At 46.4% G+C, this 17,785-nt stretch overlaps 1 protein-coding gene across 1 annotated transcript in view; it reads left to right on the forward strand.

The window, feature by feature from the left end:
- The window catches only part of dock9b (dedicator of cytokinesis 9b), a 31,007-nt gene that overhangs the window by 13,021 nt on the left and 201 nt on the right, over positions 1-17,785 (forward strand). The window contains exons 13-51 of the mRNA XM_070930380.1: positions 45-127; positions 447-569; positions 688-767; positions 871-1,058; positions 1,648-1,713; positions 1,807-1,899; positions 2,234-2,345; positions 2,478-2,596; positions 3,119-3,205; positions 3,307-3,396; positions 3,571-3,686; positions 4,036-4,105; positions 4,223-4,348; positions 5,147-5,218; positions 5,319-5,465; positions 5,741-5,824; positions 5,948-6,059; positions 6,168-6,346; positions 6,485-6,592; positions 6,784-6,895; positions 6,978-7,108; positions 8,407-8,521; positions 8,631-8,697; positions 8,952-8,999; positions 9,620-9,756; positions 10,079-10,194; positions 10,294-10,431; positions 10,820-11,002; positions 11,165-11,278; positions 11,433-11,648; positions 11,758-11,818; positions 12,971-13,107; positions 13,811-13,933; positions 14,270-14,383; positions 15,511-15,657; positions 15,914-16,124; positions 16,536-16,726; positions 16,835-16,935; positions 17,055-17,193. Coding sequence (XP_070786481.1) covers positions 45-127; positions 447-569; positions 688-767; positions 871-1,058; positions 1,648-1,713; positions 1,807-1,899; positions 2,234-2,345; positions 2,478-2,596; positions 3,119-3,205; positions 3,307-3,396; positions 3,571-3,686; positions 4,036-4,105; positions 4,223-4,348; positions 5,147-5,218; positions 5,319-5,465; positions 5,741-5,824; positions 5,948-6,059; positions 6,168-6,346; positions 6,485-6,592; positions 6,784-6,895; positions 6,978-7,108; positions 8,407-8,521; positions 8,631-8,697; positions 8,952-8,999; positions 9,620-9,756; positions 10,079-10,194; positions 10,294-10,431; positions 10,820-11,002; positions 11,165-11,278; positions 11,433-11,648; positions 11,758-11,818; positions 12,971-13,107; positions 13,811-13,933; positions 14,270-14,383; positions 15,511-15,657; positions 15,914-16,124; positions 16,536-16,726; positions 16,835-16,935; positions 17,055-17,193 — 4,656 coding nt within the window. The remainder of the gene's footprint in view (positions 1-44; positions 128-446; positions 570-687; positions 768-870; positions 1,059-1,647; positions 1,714-1,806; positions 1,900-2,233; positions 2,346-2,477; positions 2,597-3,118; positions 3,206-3,306; positions 3,397-3,570; positions 3,687-4,035; positions 4,106-4,222; positions 4,349-5,146; positions 5,219-5,318; positions 5,466-5,740; positions 5,825-5,947; positions 6,060-6,167; positions 6,347-6,484; positions 6,593-6,783; positions 6,896-6,977; positions 7,109-8,406; positions 8,522-8,630; positions 8,698-8,951; positions 9,000-9,619; positions 9,757-10,078; positions 10,195-10,293; positions 10,432-10,819; positions 11,003-11,164; positions 11,279-11,432; positions 11,649-11,757; positions 11,819-12,970; positions 13,108-13,810; positions 13,934-14,269; positions 14,384-15,510; positions 15,658-15,913; positions 16,125-16,535; positions 16,727-16,834; positions 16,936-17,054; positions 17,194-17,785) is intronic.

Consider the following 17,785-nt stretch of genomic DNA (forward strand, 5'->3'; position numbering starts at 1 on the left):
TGGGATGATTAATGCGTATATGAATATGTATATATTGTATGCAGATGGCTCAAAAGGTGCTGAAGAATGCGAAGACCGCCTGCAGCAGACTGGGACAGTACAGGATGCCGTTCGCCTGGGCTGCAAGGTATGAAAAAGACTGGAAACAGGTGGGAACTGCTTGCCCGGCACCAAGGGCAACAAAATCTGCCTTCCAGCCCTTCTAAAATTCTTGTCGTTGCTAATTCAAGATTTTGAATATGTCCATAAATGCATGTATCCAATGATACCACATGGTGATTCAGACTCGGGACACGGCATAGAAACTGAATGGAAGCCTTTTGGGAGGCACAAATCTCTCAACCGCTAGTGTGGAACTGAAATGCTCTCTCTCTCTCTCTCTCTCTCTCGCTCTCTCTCCAGTAGATTCAATGTTTTTTTTTCTTTCCCCCCCCCCGCCTCTGCAGGCCTGTGTTCAAAGATGCATCTGGAACTTTGGACAAAAGCGCTCGCTTCTCAGCTCTTTACAGGCAGGACAGCAGCAAGCTGTCAGACGAGGATATGTTCAAACTGCTTACCGACTTCAGAAAGTATGCCCCCCCCCCCCCACACACACACACACACACACACACTTGTCTCCAAGATACCACTATTACTGGTTTTGATTTCTTTTGTAATTGTTGTCTCTACGTCTGTTTTTTCCAACAGACCAGAGAAAATGGCCAAACTCCCTGTCCTCTTAGGGAACTTAGACGTCACGATTGACAGTGTGGCCCCGGATGTCACCAGTAAAGCCTCCAAATATTTACAAAATCACTCCCAACTGTTTATTTATAATCGGGTCAGGCTTTAACCTCGAACCCTGTAACTCCTCTCGTTTCCTGCCGGCAGATTGTGTCACTTCCTCCTACATCCCCGTGAGGAGCTTTGAAGGCAACGGGCCGGGCAGCGCTCTTCTGGAGGTGGAGGAGTTTGTACCCTGCATCGCTAAGTGCTCCCAACCATTTACCATCTATAAAAACCACCTCTACGTGTACCCAAAAAACCTCAAATATGACGGACAGAAATCCTTCGCTAAGGTACGAACGGTGTGGACGCTTTGGAATTTATGCAACGATCGAAAACGGGGGATTATACCTTTTTAATATTGAGCCTTTTCCGCTGGTGGCCACATGATCTGCGTCAGCACTTTATCCTTTACATGCAACGTGAAAGCATTCCTTTTTTGGAGAGTGATGCTTCTGTTTGGCCAGCATTCTCTTACCGTCATCGCTTTGCGTTCCCGTTGAGCCTACGAGACAACTGGCAGCGGCCTCGGGCTCGTTCAGCCGGAGAGCAGAGCTGGATAGAATTATCCATACACAGAGCAGCAGCTTCTGATTAATACGTTCATACAGGGCTGTTGTGTTTTCACATCTAGGAAACCAACCTGCCTTTTCTCCCCCTCTGTCTCTCTGCCCTCTTTTATTTTATTTTATTTTAAATGAGAGCTGGCAACCCTGCGCCTGAAATATTTCCCCTTAGCTTCATAGAAACTAATGGACAAGTTCAATTGCAAAAATTGGCTCCAGGCCGTCGGGGACGTCTTGGAACTTGTTCTTGCTTTTGTGATCTGAGCTGTGTTTTTTTTTTTTTCGTTTTTTTTTAACTGTCATCTCCCCTCTTCAGGCGAGGAATATTGCCGTTTGCATTGAATTCAAGGACTCCGATGAGGATGAAGCCCAGCCGCTGAAGGTGCGTTCACACGTCAAGGAAGTCGCTGAACACAGTTCCTTGACTACGCCTGCAAACGCGCACTCATATCCCTCTCTCATGTTTTTTTTGCAGTGCATCTATGGTCATCCAGGAGGTCCTCTATTCACTAAGCAGGCACATGCAGCCGTCCTGCACCACCAGCAGAACCCTGAGTTCTATGATGAGGTATTTATGTGCCCATGCTACTCAAAATCAGAGCTTTATGAACGTAAAGGGCGCTGTAATATGCGTATTAATGGCTAAAAGTCAGTGAAAGCCAGATAGCTCTGTGTCTATAATATATGTCAAAGTCAAAAAGTTTTTTGAAAGCAGTGTGTTTTTGAAGTGAGGAGGTACCCCTCCCCTCCTCTCATGTTGTTTGAGCACATTTCAGTTCTACTTTGAATCCTCAGTGGAAATGCTCCGTAGACGTTTCTCACTTTCATTTTTCCTGAACAAAGCTCCCTCTGTATTAGGGGAACCAACCCCGGGAATCTGTGTTTTCTTTTCTCACCTTCAGATAAAGATAGAGCTGCCTACTCAGCTGCGCGAGAAGCATCACCTTCTGTTCACCTTCTATCATGTTAGCTGTGACAGCAACAGCAAGAAGAAAGACCTGGTGGAGACTCCAGGTAGGCTGCGGCTTTCAGTCATGTCTTCCCCCTCCGAATGAAAGCACCAGCGCACACTTTGCACAGTGTGATGGTAGAGTCTCATCACCACTACTTTACAAACATGTGGCTGTACCCGCTCTTTGCCCACAGTGGGTTCGGCATGGCTGCCTCTGCTAAGGGATGGCAGAGTCATCATGAATGAGCAGCAGCTGCCCGTGGCCGCCAATCTGCCTGCTGGGTACCTCGGCTCCCAGGATGGTGTCAGCAAGGTAAAAAAACAAAACATTTTGAGTCATGTGGGAAAGGTCGCGGGTGCCCATAATCTGCTGAGCTCTCGGGACCTTCTAGGAACCTGTGATTGCAGGCCTTCATGTTGTTTAAGGCAACTCGTTGATGCAATATTCTGTTTAAGCACAGAACGTACTGTAAGTGCTTTAGGCCAAGTATTTTCCAAATGGTTTTCCAGAGTGCTTTGAAAGATGGGACTTAGCTGTGATTGGATTGGGACCTCGTCGAGTTTCCTACAGGCTTTCGCGTCAAATGCCTGTGAAATCTGATCAGCGTCAAAGTGTAATCCATTAAAACTAACAATGCGGCTAATGGGCTTTATGAGTTGAATTAAAGCTGTAGCGTAACGTACACAAAAGTGGCTCGTCAAGTACGCTTTTGTGCATAACGCTCAGAGCAATTTTCTCCAGAAACACACCAAAACCCGCCATTCTCTCATTAAAAAAAAACAAAAAACACTGCATGTTAGATGTGCTTTTAATAACTTGCCGTTGTCGTTGCAGCACTCTGGCTCGGAGATCAAATGGGTCGACGGAGGAAAACCCCTGTTCAAAGTCTCAACTCATCTCGTCTCCACAGTTTACACTCAGGTATACACACATTGCATCCGTTTCATTTGCCTGCCTACTCGTGCCCTTTCGAAATGCAAATAAAAGTGAAGTATGCATTCTAATAATACGCTTTCCTTCAGGATCAGCACTTGCACAACTTCTTCCACCACCGTCAAAGCATGGAGATGTCAGAACAAGCTTCAGAGGGGGAGCTGGTGAAATACCTGAAGGTATTCTGGGCTTCATTTATTTCTAATGCCCCCGAGGAGAGTGGAACACGCCCTGTTTGTTCATGCCTCGTCAAATGCTGCCTTGCAATCGAGCATTTAAGGGGAGACATGACAGGCCAAGAGCGCACATTTCATTCAGTGTGTTTTTTTTGTTTTTTTTTTGCAATATTTAAGAGTCTCCATGCGATGGAGGGTCATGTGATGGTCAACTTTCTGCCCACCATCCTCAACCAGCTGTTCTGCGTCCTGACCAGGGCCACGCATGAGGACGTGGCTGTCAACGTGACCAGGCGAGCCAAACACACACACACATATGAAAGGACTGGTTTCGTGCATAATCACGGCACTTTCATCTGGTTCTCATTCCATAACACACCCCCCCCCCCTGTTCCTCTTTAATAGCCCGAATCCTTCTTCTCATTAGACATTCACCTATGGCTTGCCCACTCCAATGTATGTGTTATATCTCAGTTGTGTGTGACTAATCTTTGAAGCTCTGTAGGCAGTGTGTAAATGAGGTGTCTGTGATTTAGAATGAATAAATGTAATTCCTATCTTGTTCCTTCCAGCGAGCCCCACTTCCTCCGTCCTTATTATTTCCATATTTTCATGTCGTTGTCTCTCTCTCTCTCTCTCCAGGGTGATGGTGCATGTTGTAGCACAGTGCCACGAAGAAGGGCTCGAACATTACTTGAGATCCTACGTCAAGGTGCGGTCTTTTCTCACCGTATCCATAGCCGACGATAGGCAGACAACATTTGCCGTAATCTGATGCTGTTGTTGTTGTTGTTGTTGTTGTTGCTTTTCTCCCTCTCTACTCTCTCAGTTCGTGTTTAAGCCGGAGCCTTACTCCTCCACCAACGTAAAGACAGTTCACGAGGAGCTGGCTAAAGCCATGACAGCCATTCTCAAGCCGTCCACAGACTTCCTGACGAGCAACAAGCTGCTGAAGGTAACCTACATTTAGAACTATTCCGCCTGTTTGACAGAAAGGCTGCATTGCCTTGATTTTATGCATTTCATGTTCGGCAGATTATTTACTCTACACCCCCAGAAAATCTTTGTCGCAGGCCGCACGTGATGCCTAAAATTCACATATGGTGCGCCGCGTTTGAAAGTGTTAACGTTATAGTATAGTATAGTTGTGTATCTCCATTTTCCTTTGCGCCTGTCCGTTCACTCTTAATATTTATCGTTAAATTGATATAAGAAATGATACTACTGGCTTAACCACACCAAAGTGCATGGACTCCATTAAAGTCAAAAGCTATGTTGGCATCTAAGCTAGCATAACTGCTACTCTTTTGAGCTAGTCACCTTTTAGCAGGACTAGCTAAATGAAAAGACCTAGCTACTGACTCGTGTGGAATAAGAAAACGAATTACCAAGGTGTTACTTCATCAAGTTATATATATATATTTTTAATTACAGATAAAAGCTAGGGGGAAAAAAAAAAAAGTAAACCGGTTTAGCTTGCGCAAAGGCTAGCTGTGGCTACTTTCCCGGCTAGCTAGCTCTCTTGCTTTAGCGTTAGCTGTCTAGTTGACGGCCTCTGACTCGGTGTTTGGCGTGGTTTTGTAGTTTTCTGCTTATTTTACATGCTGTGTTCATGATAATTCTACGTTTGTCTGGCTTAACATTTTCTATGATTCAATAATGCTTCAATTTTTGTTTCACGCAGAGAAATGATAGAGGGGTCAACTCGAACATGGTTTCTTTCCCTTGCATTGACTCTGCGTTTGTGTTGCAGTACTCGTGGTACTTCTTTGAAGCTCTGGTGAAATCAATGGCGCACTATCTCATAGAGAGCGCGAAGGTCAAGGTGGGTCTCGTCTTCGTCCTCTCGACTTTTCCTTCACCCCTTTTTTCCTCCGGGCCTAAATCCTCTCCCTCTTTTTTTCTTTTGCGTTGCCCTCGTCCAGCTCTCCAGGAACCAGCGCTTCTCCGCATCGTTCTACCACGCGGTGGAGACTCTGGTGAATATGCTGATGCCGCACATCACCCAGAAGTACAAGGACAACCTGGACGCGGCTCGCAATGCCAACCACAGCCTGGCAGTTTTCATCAAGGTTGGCGCTCCTCCAGATGCCTGCAACGCCCTTTAATATGTAGATGAGTTAGAAAAGTTGCACTCCAGGGTTTAGGGTAAACTTGAAAATGTCAGGGGCTGTAGGGTTATGTATAAATCATAGTTGCCTCAGATTGTTTAATGGTTAACATGATTTAAAACAATGATTCCGTTTCATTCAAGGGACGTTCGGCTTGCAGGCAGAAATCCAAAGAAATCACATCTGTTATATTATGATATATGTTATATATTGACGCGTCTCACCTTTTCACTCAGCGCTGCTTCACCTTCATGGACAGAGGCTTCGTATTCAAGCAGATCAACAACTACATGAACTGCTTTGTGCCTGGAGACCCCAAGGTTAGAAGGCTCTCCTGCCACCACCTTTAATGGTTTCATCCAAGTTATTAAACATGAAGTTAACGCTAACTCAAAGCCATATAAGCTTCCCCTAAAATGTGCATTCTCTTGTACTCCGACCAGACGTTGTACGAGTTCAAGTTTGAGTTCCTGCGGGTTGTTTGCAACCACGAGCACTACGTCCCTCTTAATCTACCCATGCCATTTGGAAAAGGCAGAATTCAGCGGTTCCAAGGTAAATGACGCGCGCTTTCGCTCACTTTCATCAAGCAAGCGGAGCGCAGCTTCTATTCTGCTTCTTCTCCGCGTCCCTGTTATATCTGTCGATTGATGCCCGCCACAGATCTTCAGCTGGACTATTCTCTGACTGACGACTTCTGCCGAAACCACTTCCTGGTGGGGCTGCTGCTGAGGGAGGTGGGCGGGGCCCTCCAGGAGTTCCGAGAGATCCGTCAGATCGCCATCCAGGTGCTCAAGGGGCTGATGATCAAGCACACGTTTGACGACCGCTATGCTGCGAAAGTAAGTTCCGCAGCCCTCGACCACCTTTACAGTACTTTGAACCCCCCCCCCCCCCTGCCGAATCCTGTCTACTTTTTTTTTTCTTTCTACAATTTTTGACAACTGTACGACTCATGAGCACCTACTGTGTCATTCCAGAGCCAGCAGGCCAGGCTTGCCACCCTCTACCTCCCCCTTTTCGGCCTGTTCCAGGAGAACGTCTACAGACTTGACATCAAGGAGGCAGCCCCCCTCAGCAACCAAAACGTAAGCCTGCCATCTAGTGGGCGGGAAACTGAATAGCAGCTTGCATCTCTAATTCCCTGAAAGACCTGCTACCTCTTGAAAACATTAAATACTGGGTTAATGTAAGCTTAACATGTCACTGTGTTCTCTTCAGCTGAAAGCACGCTTTTATTGCGGTTTCGCTCAGCTCACTTTGTTGCCACCTGTCCCAGAATGCCAGGGAGGACTCTCTGGTCCCCAACTCCACGGTGACTCCCCACAAGCCGGGGAGCTGCATAGAAAACGCTCTCCACAAAGATGTGTTCGGTGTCATCTCTGGAACAGGTAAAACCTCACTCCTCTATTTTACCGCGCAGTGGATTCATCCCGTCTTCTGACGTGCGGCGATGCGCTCTCTCACCCGCAGCCTCCCCTCACAGCTCCACCCCCAACATCAGCGCAGTCCACCACGCAGACTCGCGAGGCTCCCTGGTCTCCACTGACTCTGGGAACAGCCTGCTGGACAAGAGCAGTGACAAGACCAACTCCCTGGAGAAGGTAGATGAATACTAGAATGCCAGGCCGAATGACTAGTATCCCACTACTGCAATACTTCACGCAGCTTGGTCGTCACTTCTGACACATTGAACCAAACGTGTATACTTTTGGAGGAAGTAATTGATATTTTTTTGTTTTTTCTTGTCATTGTGCATTTCTCTGTGTGTGAATGAGAAATACAGAATACTGAACATGTTATGTCATATTAAACTGGCGCTTCTGATGATTTTACATGTTATTAAGCGCTCTGGCTGGAACAGTAAAGCCATGAGTTAACTGAGCCAGTTCATAACCAGCTTTGTGAAACCAATTGAACCCATGCCCCTGGTGTGTGAGGCCCAAAAAGATTGATAGTTTGCACAGCACTCCCATAAATTGAATCTTATTTACATTATTTTGCATTATCTGCACTCTTGGACACCCTCCTACAGAGCTCCCACTCCCCTTCTCCTTGCTCTGTAACCTCCCAACCGCACCAAAAGGAAAGGTTTACCAGGAGGCACTCGGTCAACGTGCCCCCTCTCCCCCTGGACCCGGTGGAACGAGTCCCGCCACTGAACCGCGCGACCAAGCGGGTCACCATGGACTTCTCCCTGCTCTCTGTGCCCCTGCCTGACCTGCCGCAGGACGGCGACAGTGACAGTGACAAACAAGCTGCGGGCCAGCGGGTGGATGGAAATCACGAGGAAAACATACCTATACAAGTATTCAGTTTGACCTCTGTGACTCTCCGTCAGGAGACTTTTGGTTACAGTTGTACAGAGTCAACAAATCAAACGTGTGATTTGTAAGGATTCAGTGAAGCGGATCTGATGCTTTTTTTTGGGACGTATTTCTTGTCAGTGAATTCCAGTTTAGAGGCCAAAACATGCCGCACTCTGTGGTTTGCAGATATCTGTACAATACGTCCAAAAACCCTCCCAGAGTTCCTCCCAAACATTCTTGTCTTCTGAGTGTCCCACACCAGGGAGTGCGTGTGCTCTTACTAAGGCGGATGTCGAGCTGACCTCACAGCCTTTTTTTTTTTTCCCCCCCCACTTATGTCCTCTGGTGCTGTAATTGCAACTGTAAATGTGTGTCTTCAAACCTGCAATTGATGTTGCTATCTCAAAGCACAGAGCTGCTGCAGCAAATGTGCTTTTTTTCTTCTTCGCTCTTGTGTACCCCCCCCCCCCCGAGGAAAATACTTGACATTTCTCATCTCTGAAGTTTGGGTTGTTTGAGTGATTTTCTTCATTTCTTTGGAGCTTGGATTTTTCTCCCTGCGCCCCAATAACTGACACTTTCTCCCCCATCAGAACCAGTGTGCGTCGGCTCTGGGCAGCGCTGTGCTGCGCTGTGACAAGCTGGACCGGGACGAGATCAAAAACCTGCTCATGTGCTTCCTGCACATCCTCAAGAGCATGTCAGAGGGTAGGACAGCCTGCCTGAGTCACTGTGCTTGATTTTGACACAAGTTGACGTGAACAAGCGGCTCATGGTAACCTTTTCTTGCCGTTTTCTTACCATTTCATCACCTCAGAGGCCCTTTTTGCATACTGGAACAAAGCAGCTCCCTCAGAACTGATGGACTTCTTTACATTAATAGAGTAAGTACAGAACCAGACGACCTTTTCAATAATGTACGTGTGCAGTTGAGAGCTAGACGTGGACCAGAAATAATTGTTAGCATTTGTTTGTGGAAATAAAACGAGGGCAAGAAAAAGCAAACGCAAAATAGCTTAATTTAGGCCTTTGAGACTGTACGTCTATGCTGGAAGTAAAAAACGTATTTACGTGTGATGAATAACCCTTGTTCGCTGACTGAACTCCTTGCATTTGTTTGCTGCGCTTTGTCTTGCAGAGTCTGCCTTCATCAGTTTAGATACATGGGGAAGAGATTCATCGTCAGGTAGAGTGTTTCAAGGAAATGCATTGCGTCACATTGTCTCATTCGACGCCGGATTTGCACATGGCAACATTTATGTGTCGTGAAATGACACACACACACAGAACTTACGTACAAATACTTAAAAATTAGAAGAGAATAAACAATATATATAAAAACAATATATTCAGTTACTATTATATAAGTTTGTGGTACAGTTATGAATTGATTCTTGAACTGAAACTAATGTGTCCATCATCTATGCAATAACATGACTCACACCCACGCACAGCCTGACTGGATCTTTTAACCCCTTGCCTTTTTGGTGTGTTCTCTCGTCTGTAACACTGCTGGCAAGTTGTTTTGTGGTTAATGTCGCGGCCCCAGGTCCCTCCTGCATGGGTAAGAGATTGCTGTCTTTTTGTCTCACTTTGCTTCATTAAATGCATGATGCTACCAGTAGCTTATTTCAGTTTTAAACGCCATTCCATCGTAGCCATTCATTTGTTTGCTGACTTTCCATCTGTTGCTTTCTTTCTAGGACTCTGTGCCTCTTTATCCACGTTATTAACTTTTCTGTCTCGCGAAAGTAGTTCAGCAGACATCCAAACTTGCCGGCAATGGTCTTTCTCTTCTCCCGACAGGAGCCAGGAGGGGGCAGGGCCTGTAGCTCCAGACAGGAAGTCTCTGACTCTGCCTGTGTCTCGTAACAGGGCGGGGATCCTGCATGCCCGCCTCCAGCAGCTGGGAACTCTGGAGAACGCTCACACCTTCAACAACAGTAAGCCACCTTGAATATTTTTATCAAATGAACACATTTTTTTTTCTGTGTCTTTTACTGACCTCTATTGGCAGACAGTAAGAGCTGCAACAACAATGCCAGCATATCTCCTACCACAAACACGTTTCTCAATCAGTCAATCAAGTTTATTTGTCACATGTAATCATATAATGTACAAATGTAATAGCAGAAAGTGCTTATGTAAGATACCAATATCCGTTTAGTCATTGATACGCCGAAATGTTTCGGCGGAAATCATATTTATTGCTCCAATAAAGCGATATCTCTTAACGCTGACCTTGTGCCTGTGCTTTCTGTGCAGTGTACTCTCATACGGAGGCCGACGTAAGCAGCCAGTGCCTGCTGGAGGCCAATGTGTCTACCGAGGTCTGTCTGACTGTGCTGGACACACTCAGCATCTTCATCATGGGATTCAAGGTATGAGCCGCGGCAGCCCGTTGATGCGAATTAGCACAAAACGTGACACTTGGCGTCCCCATCACATTTTGGTTTGGTTGCATTCCCCTGTGTGCTCAGACCCAGCTGAATTCAGATCTTGGCCACAACCCCCTGATGAAGAAGGTTTTCCAGGTGCACCTGTGCTTCCTGCAGATCCCTCAGTCTGAGGCCGCCCTCAAACAGGTCTTCACCTCGCTCAGGACCTTCATCTACAAGGTGAAAGAGTCTCCCTTTCTTGGTTCACCCTCTGTTAAACCATGCCACCTCATTAAACCACAAAATCAGTCGTGTTTGTGAATGGAGTCTGGTGGCTTTGAGGAGAGCGATATAAAGGCTGTTTCTGGTTGGGCGGGGGGGTGTAGCTGACGTGCCCATTTGTATTCGTCTGGGATGCTGGTGCTCCAGTGCTACATCTAGTGGTTCTGAATATCTTATACAGTAACTTTAATGCAGGTGATTTAAATTCATGGGTGGCTAGGGATATTAGAAAATTTGTTTTATGATCTTTTTTCTTGATGGCACCATTTTGTCTTCTTTACATTTCCTAAAACCTAATTTCCATTTGTCATGCACTGCATCCCGTCTCTCCCCGTGTGTCCTCCAGTTCCCCTGCACCTTCTTTGACGGCCGGGCCGACATGTGTGCCTCTCTCTGCTATGAAATCCTCAAGTGCTGCAACTCCAAGCTGAGCTCTATCCGCAGTGACGCCGCCCACCTTCTCTACTTCCTCATGAAAAGCAACTTTGACTATACGGGACGCAAGTCTTTCGTACGGACACACCTGCAGGTGTGTGTGTGTGTGTGTGTGTGTGTGTGTGTTTGAATGTGGTTGTTTTTTACCGTTTGCACGTGGCCTTTCTGATGTGTCTAAGTGTGCTAAACATGTTCTTTGAAGTCATGCAGGAGTGTAGTATCGATTTTGTGCGTGCCTCCTCTGAATTTCGCCCAGGTGGTAATTGCGGTCAGTCAGCTGATTGCTGATGTCATCGGCATCGGTGGTACCCGCTTCCAGCAGTCTCTCTCCATCATTAACAACTGCGCCAACAGTGACAAGAGCATCAAGGTGCTGGGGCCTCACAGTGCCATGACACACACTTCATCAAGCAAAAGTCACACTTTCATCTCATGTTTTGGGCTTGGATGTTTTTATACTCCATTCTTTCTTTCTTCTTTTGCCATAAAAGTGTAATCCTTGACGTTTCCGTGCACTATTGCAGCACACCGCATTTCCGTCAGATGTGAAGGACCTGACAAAGCGCATCAGGACCGTGCTGATGGCCACCGAGCAGATGAAGGAGCATGAGAACGACCCGGAGATGCTGGTGGACCTCCAGTACAGCCTGGCCAAGTCCTACACCAGCACGCCCGAGCTCCGCAAGACCTGGCTGGACAGCATGGCTCGCATCCACCACAAGAACGGGGATCTTTCCGAGGTATTCTAAATTTCCGATTCCAGTTTAGTTGCGGGAAAGGAGAGGAACATTTCGATTCATGTGCTAACCTGTGACTCTCCGTGTCTCTGTTTGTCTGCTTCACCCGCAGGCGGCCATGTGTTACGTGCACGTTGCCGCCCTGGTATCTGAGTATCTGTGGAGGAAAGGTGGGTCGTGTGTGTGTGTGTGTGTGTGTGTGTGTGTGTGCGTCTCCTTGTAATGCTTCCTTTTACAGTAAACAGCCGCTGACCATTTGAACTCCATTCCAACGTTTTTATAATCCCAGTTTACAGAGGCCATATAATGCGTAACTGTTAAGGTTAATACAGCAGAAAGGAGATTAACTCGGAATAATTGTTTGATAGACTCAATAATGTGGATTATTGACATAATCAATCATAATCAGCAATAAAAATGCTGTATATCTTCCACGTGAAAACTGGAAAAAAAGGATGTCTGCGCTCATGAATGCAGATTCCTCCTATTATATAACGGGACTATACTACAGTCAACCAACAATTCTAACAATAAACAAGATGATTTGCAACTGAAAGGCTTTTTTTTTGACTTTTTACACCGCTTGGTTCTTTAACTCGGAAACATAAAGTGAGCACACGTTTCGCCATGTTTCTCACACACACACACACACACACACAGGAACACACACTTTCATCCTCCACCTGAGCACTCGACCAAGGGTCATCTGTTCATTCCCGTGTTAAATATACTCCCAGCGCTGCATTCCCGAGATAAGATCCTCTCTCATGTTTCTCCACGCATCAAGCTGGATACTGCGCTCAGACTTCGGAGGGGATCTGTTGCGTAACGCGGCAGGATTTAATGAAAGTCGACACTTCCGTTGCACACGAGGCATCACGCCTGCCCTTGTTGTGGTATTTTTGTAAGTTGTAACTGGCAGCTGAAGGGGCGGTGTCTGTGAGAATGACAGGCTGCAGCTCAGGGGCTTTAATATGGAACATAGTGGGTTGATGAAATGGTCTTTTCTCCACAACTGTCCAATTTCTAAGAGCAGAGAAATTCCAAACACACTCACAGAATCTTATAACTTCTTATGACAGTATGTCGCTTGTGGTCCATTGCTATACGCTGCTTCCCACCAGAATATAGCAATGCTTATTGACATATGCCGCTGGTACTGACTATGATATATCGGCGCTACATATACAGATGGTGTGTCTCTATTTGTTTTAGTGTCTTTAGTGTCGCTGCTGTCTGACTGGCATATAGTACATAAAATCAGTGTGTCACTAATGTCACTAATGACTTATCGGTGTGTTTTTAATTTCCACTGTTTCATTCCACTCATGTCGCTTCTGTGTCTTGTGTGCCAGGCATGTTCAGGCAGGGCTGCTCGGCCTTCCGCGTCATCACTCCGAACATCGATGAGGAGGCGGCCATGATGGAGGACGTAGGGATGCAGGATGTTCACTTCAATGAGGCAAGCCTATATATCTGCCAGTCACCCACTGTGTTGACCAAGCATTTAGGATGTTTTGTTTTTTTTCCTCATTGGCATCACGTGTCACACAATGAGCTCTTATCTCCGTTAAGAGTATCAATTGCTCTGCCAAGTGGAAATACTGTAGACTTTGACACAGGGCTCAGGACATGTGTTGTTAATGTAAATCACTTAGCTGGCAAGGGGAACGATGTTGGGAAATCTGACAAGGGGTCAGGGGTTGGCACTCCTAGAGGTGCTCAGGGATTCAGTGGCATTCTCCAGGACACTCCTGCAGGGGCACTGAGACCAGGTCTTCTGGTAAACTGATAACCCCAGAGAAATTGAAAGTGCCAGTGCTAGAGAAGGCGCAAGCTTTTTACGAGTCGGTCAACAGATCTGTAGGCAATGAAAAGTGCTTTTACCTCCCATCTGCTCTGAAATCCTTTCCTCTTTATGAGCTAGACTTGGTATCATCCCCCAATAAAAAGAAAGGAGATGACAGGTCCATTTCCTCCCACGTCTGCTGTCTTTACAGGAACACTATGCTCAGTTGAATTTCACTGTAGCCTCCCAGACAAATGGCAAACAAACAGAAATGTCCCTCTTTGCAACGCTGTAACATTCTGAGCTGAGACTGCGGGGAGGAGGGGAACGGTTGATGAAGTTTGCACGTATTTACCCGGCGTGTCCGTGTGTTCAGGAGGTGCTGATGGAGCTGCTGGAGGAGTGCGCTGATGGCCTCTGGAAGGCGGAGCGCTATGAGCTCATCGCCGATGTCTACAGGCTCATCATTCCCATCTACGAACAGCGCAGAGACTTCGAGGTAAAACTGCACAGTGAGCGGAGATAGGGAACAGGGGCCGCATGGCGGGAGCAGTGTACCTGCCAGAAAACATGGTGTGCGGTCTTCGATTTAAAAAGGCCCAATAACCCTGAGATAGAGATCTGCTATCCACTATCCTTCTCAGGATTTGGTAGAGAGACCAAAAAAAAACAAAGCTAAAAGAGAGCTGACATTGGATTTACGTTCATCAGGTGACACAAACATGACATGAAACAAGTTCGCGATATCAATATATTTACCCGCCCCTGCATGACTGACTTTCTTCTTCATGTCCTTTATGCAATTTTTTTTGTCATTTTCTTTTTTGCGGAACAGAAACTGACACACCTGTATGATACCCTCCACCGTGCCTACACTAAAGTGATGGAGGTGATGCATTCTGGCAAAAGACTGCTGGGCACATACTTCAGAGTGGCCTTCTTTGGACAGGTAAGGAAAACAAAAAAAAAACAAAAAAGCAACACGTTTACCAGAGACGTAATACAGTAATCAACTGTTTTCGCCTTGCATGAATGCTAACTCTCACACACACAATCTGCCCCAACTAAAACTCTCTTTTTAATAGACCTTTCTCTTCTTTTTCTCTTCCCCCTCCCAGGCTGCGGTAAGTGTGTAGAGGTTTAGCTGTGTGTGTGTGTGTGTGTGTGTTGGCCCGGTGTGCTCTTCCACATCCTTGCATCAATTATATTGTTTAAGGCCTGATGTGTTTCAGTTCAATTAGTGGCAAAACATGAAGCTGTAGATTTCCTAGATTTAGCTCGATAGTGGTTTGAAAACAACTCGGGTGCCAAAAGTGGGAGAATAGTGGTGAGTAGTCTAATGCAGATGTTGTGGCATATGCAGCTGTACATTCTCCTGTTTCCACCCACACATGTCTGTGTACTTTTCCATAGATACACAACTGAGTAGCTGTTATATATGCTTAAATACGACCCTAAATGTATGTGAAATGTGCATGTTTTCATATTTTTTTTCCTCTCTTGGCTTTATTGTTGGGGATTGTTTTTTTTTTTTTTTTTTTTTTTTATTATTAGCATGCTGGGTTCGATTTTTATACACCAAAGTTCTTGTGAGTTTTTGTTGCTTTGTTTGAACCATAGGCTGTATGTAAAGATGGCCGACGCGCCTCCACTTCCTCCCGCTGTACAAAAACGAAGCCAAACTCTCCCCGGATACGGCCGCTGCCGTCTTGCGCTGGTGACGTCACATGGAGGCGTACACCCGCCCGGCCCAGTCGCGAGCACACCACAGTCTCAATCTCAGCCATCAATCATGACGTTTCACCACGTTTTTATAGCATCAAAATAACATTAAAACCAAACTTATCAGAAAAAATGAACACTTTAACAAACATCAGCGTGATACGAACTACCTAAAATGGCAGAAACCATCTTTGGGAAAATGTATTTGATGTGTTAGATTTTTTTGTCTGGCGTACAATGGCAGGCGTGCGCCTTCTTTTTCAAGGTTTGACTTAGCCTACTGACCTAGCTATGGGTGATAAAGTGGCCCAGAGTTCACCACCAGGCTCTTGACGTCCTCCCTCTCCTCCGCAGGGCTTCTTTGAGGATGAAGACGGAAAGGAGTACATCTACAAGGAGCCAAAGTTCACCCCGCTGTCTGAGATTTCCCAGAGGCTCCTGAAGCTCTACTCGGACAAGTTTGGCCAGGAGAACGTCAAGATCATTCAGGACTCTGGCAAGGTGGGAATCACATTTTTGTGTGTTTATATGACGTTATATGTGACGGCGAATGGTAGACCCTGACAGTTGTGCAATGGTCATGTTATTGTAGGTTTGTAGAGAGCCAGGCTCGATGTTTCCCCCTGCTTCCAATCTTTATGCTACGCTAAGCTAATCATCTCCTGGCTCTAGCTCCATGCACAGACACCATTTCCCTGAGTGTCAAGCTATTGCTTTAAGGTTTGCCCAATATCTTTTGTCTCGTGTGCACCCACAGGTGAACCCGAAGGACCTAGACTCCAAGTACGCCTACATCCAGGTGACCCACGTCACGCCCTACCTGGATGACAAGGAGCTGGAGGACAGGAAGACGGACTTCGAGAAGAGCCACAACATCCGGCGCTTTGTGTTCGAGACACCGTTCACAGTGTCGGGCAAGAAGCAGGGAGGGGTGGAGGAGCAGTGTAAACGGCGCACCGTTCTCACCAGTAGGTCACGCACCCATGAAAATAATTTAGACACCAATTTCACTCGTCGAAGCAGGAGCAAGACTATATGATGTGGCCGTAATGTGGAATAAAGAACCAAAACAAGTCTTTCCAGCCAGTCTCTTCCTGGTTGGCATCTGTTATTGTTCTCAGGTGTCAGGCCAGGTGAGGTTTATTACTGTACTGTCCATTTAATCCCAAAGTTCAGGTGTTATCTCGCCTTGTTAGTAATCATGCTGACTGATAGTGACGTGGCTGTAGGCCAGAGTCACTCGTTCAGTGATTGTACGGAGGAACATGGTAAACATCTTGGTTGTGAATGTTTCCATTTAGACACAGCTAGACATTTGAAAGCCTAATCTATGTCCTCCCCGTCCTCTTTTTTTCACCCCCGATCCCACTCCCATCCAGCCACCCACTGTTTCCCTTACGTGAAGAAGCGTATAGCAGTCATGTACCAACACCAGACCGACCTGAGCCCCATTGAGGTGGCCATAGACGAGATGAGCGCCAAGGTGGCCGAGCTGCGACTCCTGTGCTCGGCCTCCGAGGTGGACATGATCCGCCTGCAGCTCAAACTGCAAGGCAGCATCAGTGTTCAGGTACAAAATGGCGAGGCCGTGCTGCTATTTAAATGGCTACAAATCATTTGTCTTCCGGTGAATTGATTCAGTGTAATTTATGATCTTTGACCTCCGTTGTTTTTGCAGGTCAATGCCGGCCCTCTCGCTTACGCCAGAGCCTTCCTCGACGACAGCAGTGCCAAGAAATACCCTGACAACAAGGTCAAACAGCTCAAAGAGGTGTTCAGGTACTTATCAATGACAGAACATGAATCAATGACAGACACTTTGCTTTTCACTCTTCCTCTGCACGTTGCTTCATGTGAGTCTTGAAGTGGCACTAAGACGCTGCTGCATCTCTCCTCAGGCAGTTTGTGGACGCCTGCGGCCAGGCGCTGGGAGTAAACGAGCGGCTGATCAAGGAGGACCAGCAGGAGTACCACGATGAGATGAAGGCCAACTACAGGGACCTGACCCGGGAGCTTTCAAACATTATGCATGAACAGGTAGGACAGCATGGTCGGCTGAGTCTTTCCACTCTGTCAGACGAGCTTTAGCTCCAGAAAAGTATGCTAAGTTACCTGATTTCTGACACAGATTTTATCGTCCAGTGAGACAAATCCCACCCATCGAGAGCCCAGGTAGTGCAATCTATAAAAAGTACTCAAACCAGGTCTGAAGTGAATTTATAGATTTTTTTTTCCCCAGGTCCTCAAAAGAATCATGTAGCTTTGTTTTAACTCACCTTTGTTGCATTCATGTGACCCCACAGTTTTCTAAGGTGCTTGGGGTTAAGGTGTCCACCAAATGGCATGTGGTGTGTAACTTCATATTTTATGGCATACGCAACTACTGTAACCTGAAAGAGCTGTCCACTACTGCGATCTTCTCATTTACTAACCATGTCTCCTATCTCCTGCTCTCTTTGTGCTGCCCTGAGCAGATTGGATGGTAATGTTGCTTTTGTTGAAGCTGTAATAGCAAGGGACTGTGTGAAAATTGTTTGGATGGCGAGTGGGGCCGAAAACCCTGCCGTAAGCAAAAAGAAATACATACATAAACATAACCCTCTCCCCTCAAATAATTTTCCTGCAGTCC

This window comes from Enoplosus armatus, chromosome 24 (genome assembly GCF_043641665.1).
Source record: "Enoplosus armatus isolate fEnoArm2 chromosome 24, fEnoArm2.hap1, whole genome shotgun sequence".
Lineage (NCBI taxonomy): Eukaryota > Metazoa > Chordata > Actinopteri > Centrarchiformes > Enoplosidae > Enoplosus > Enoplosus armatus.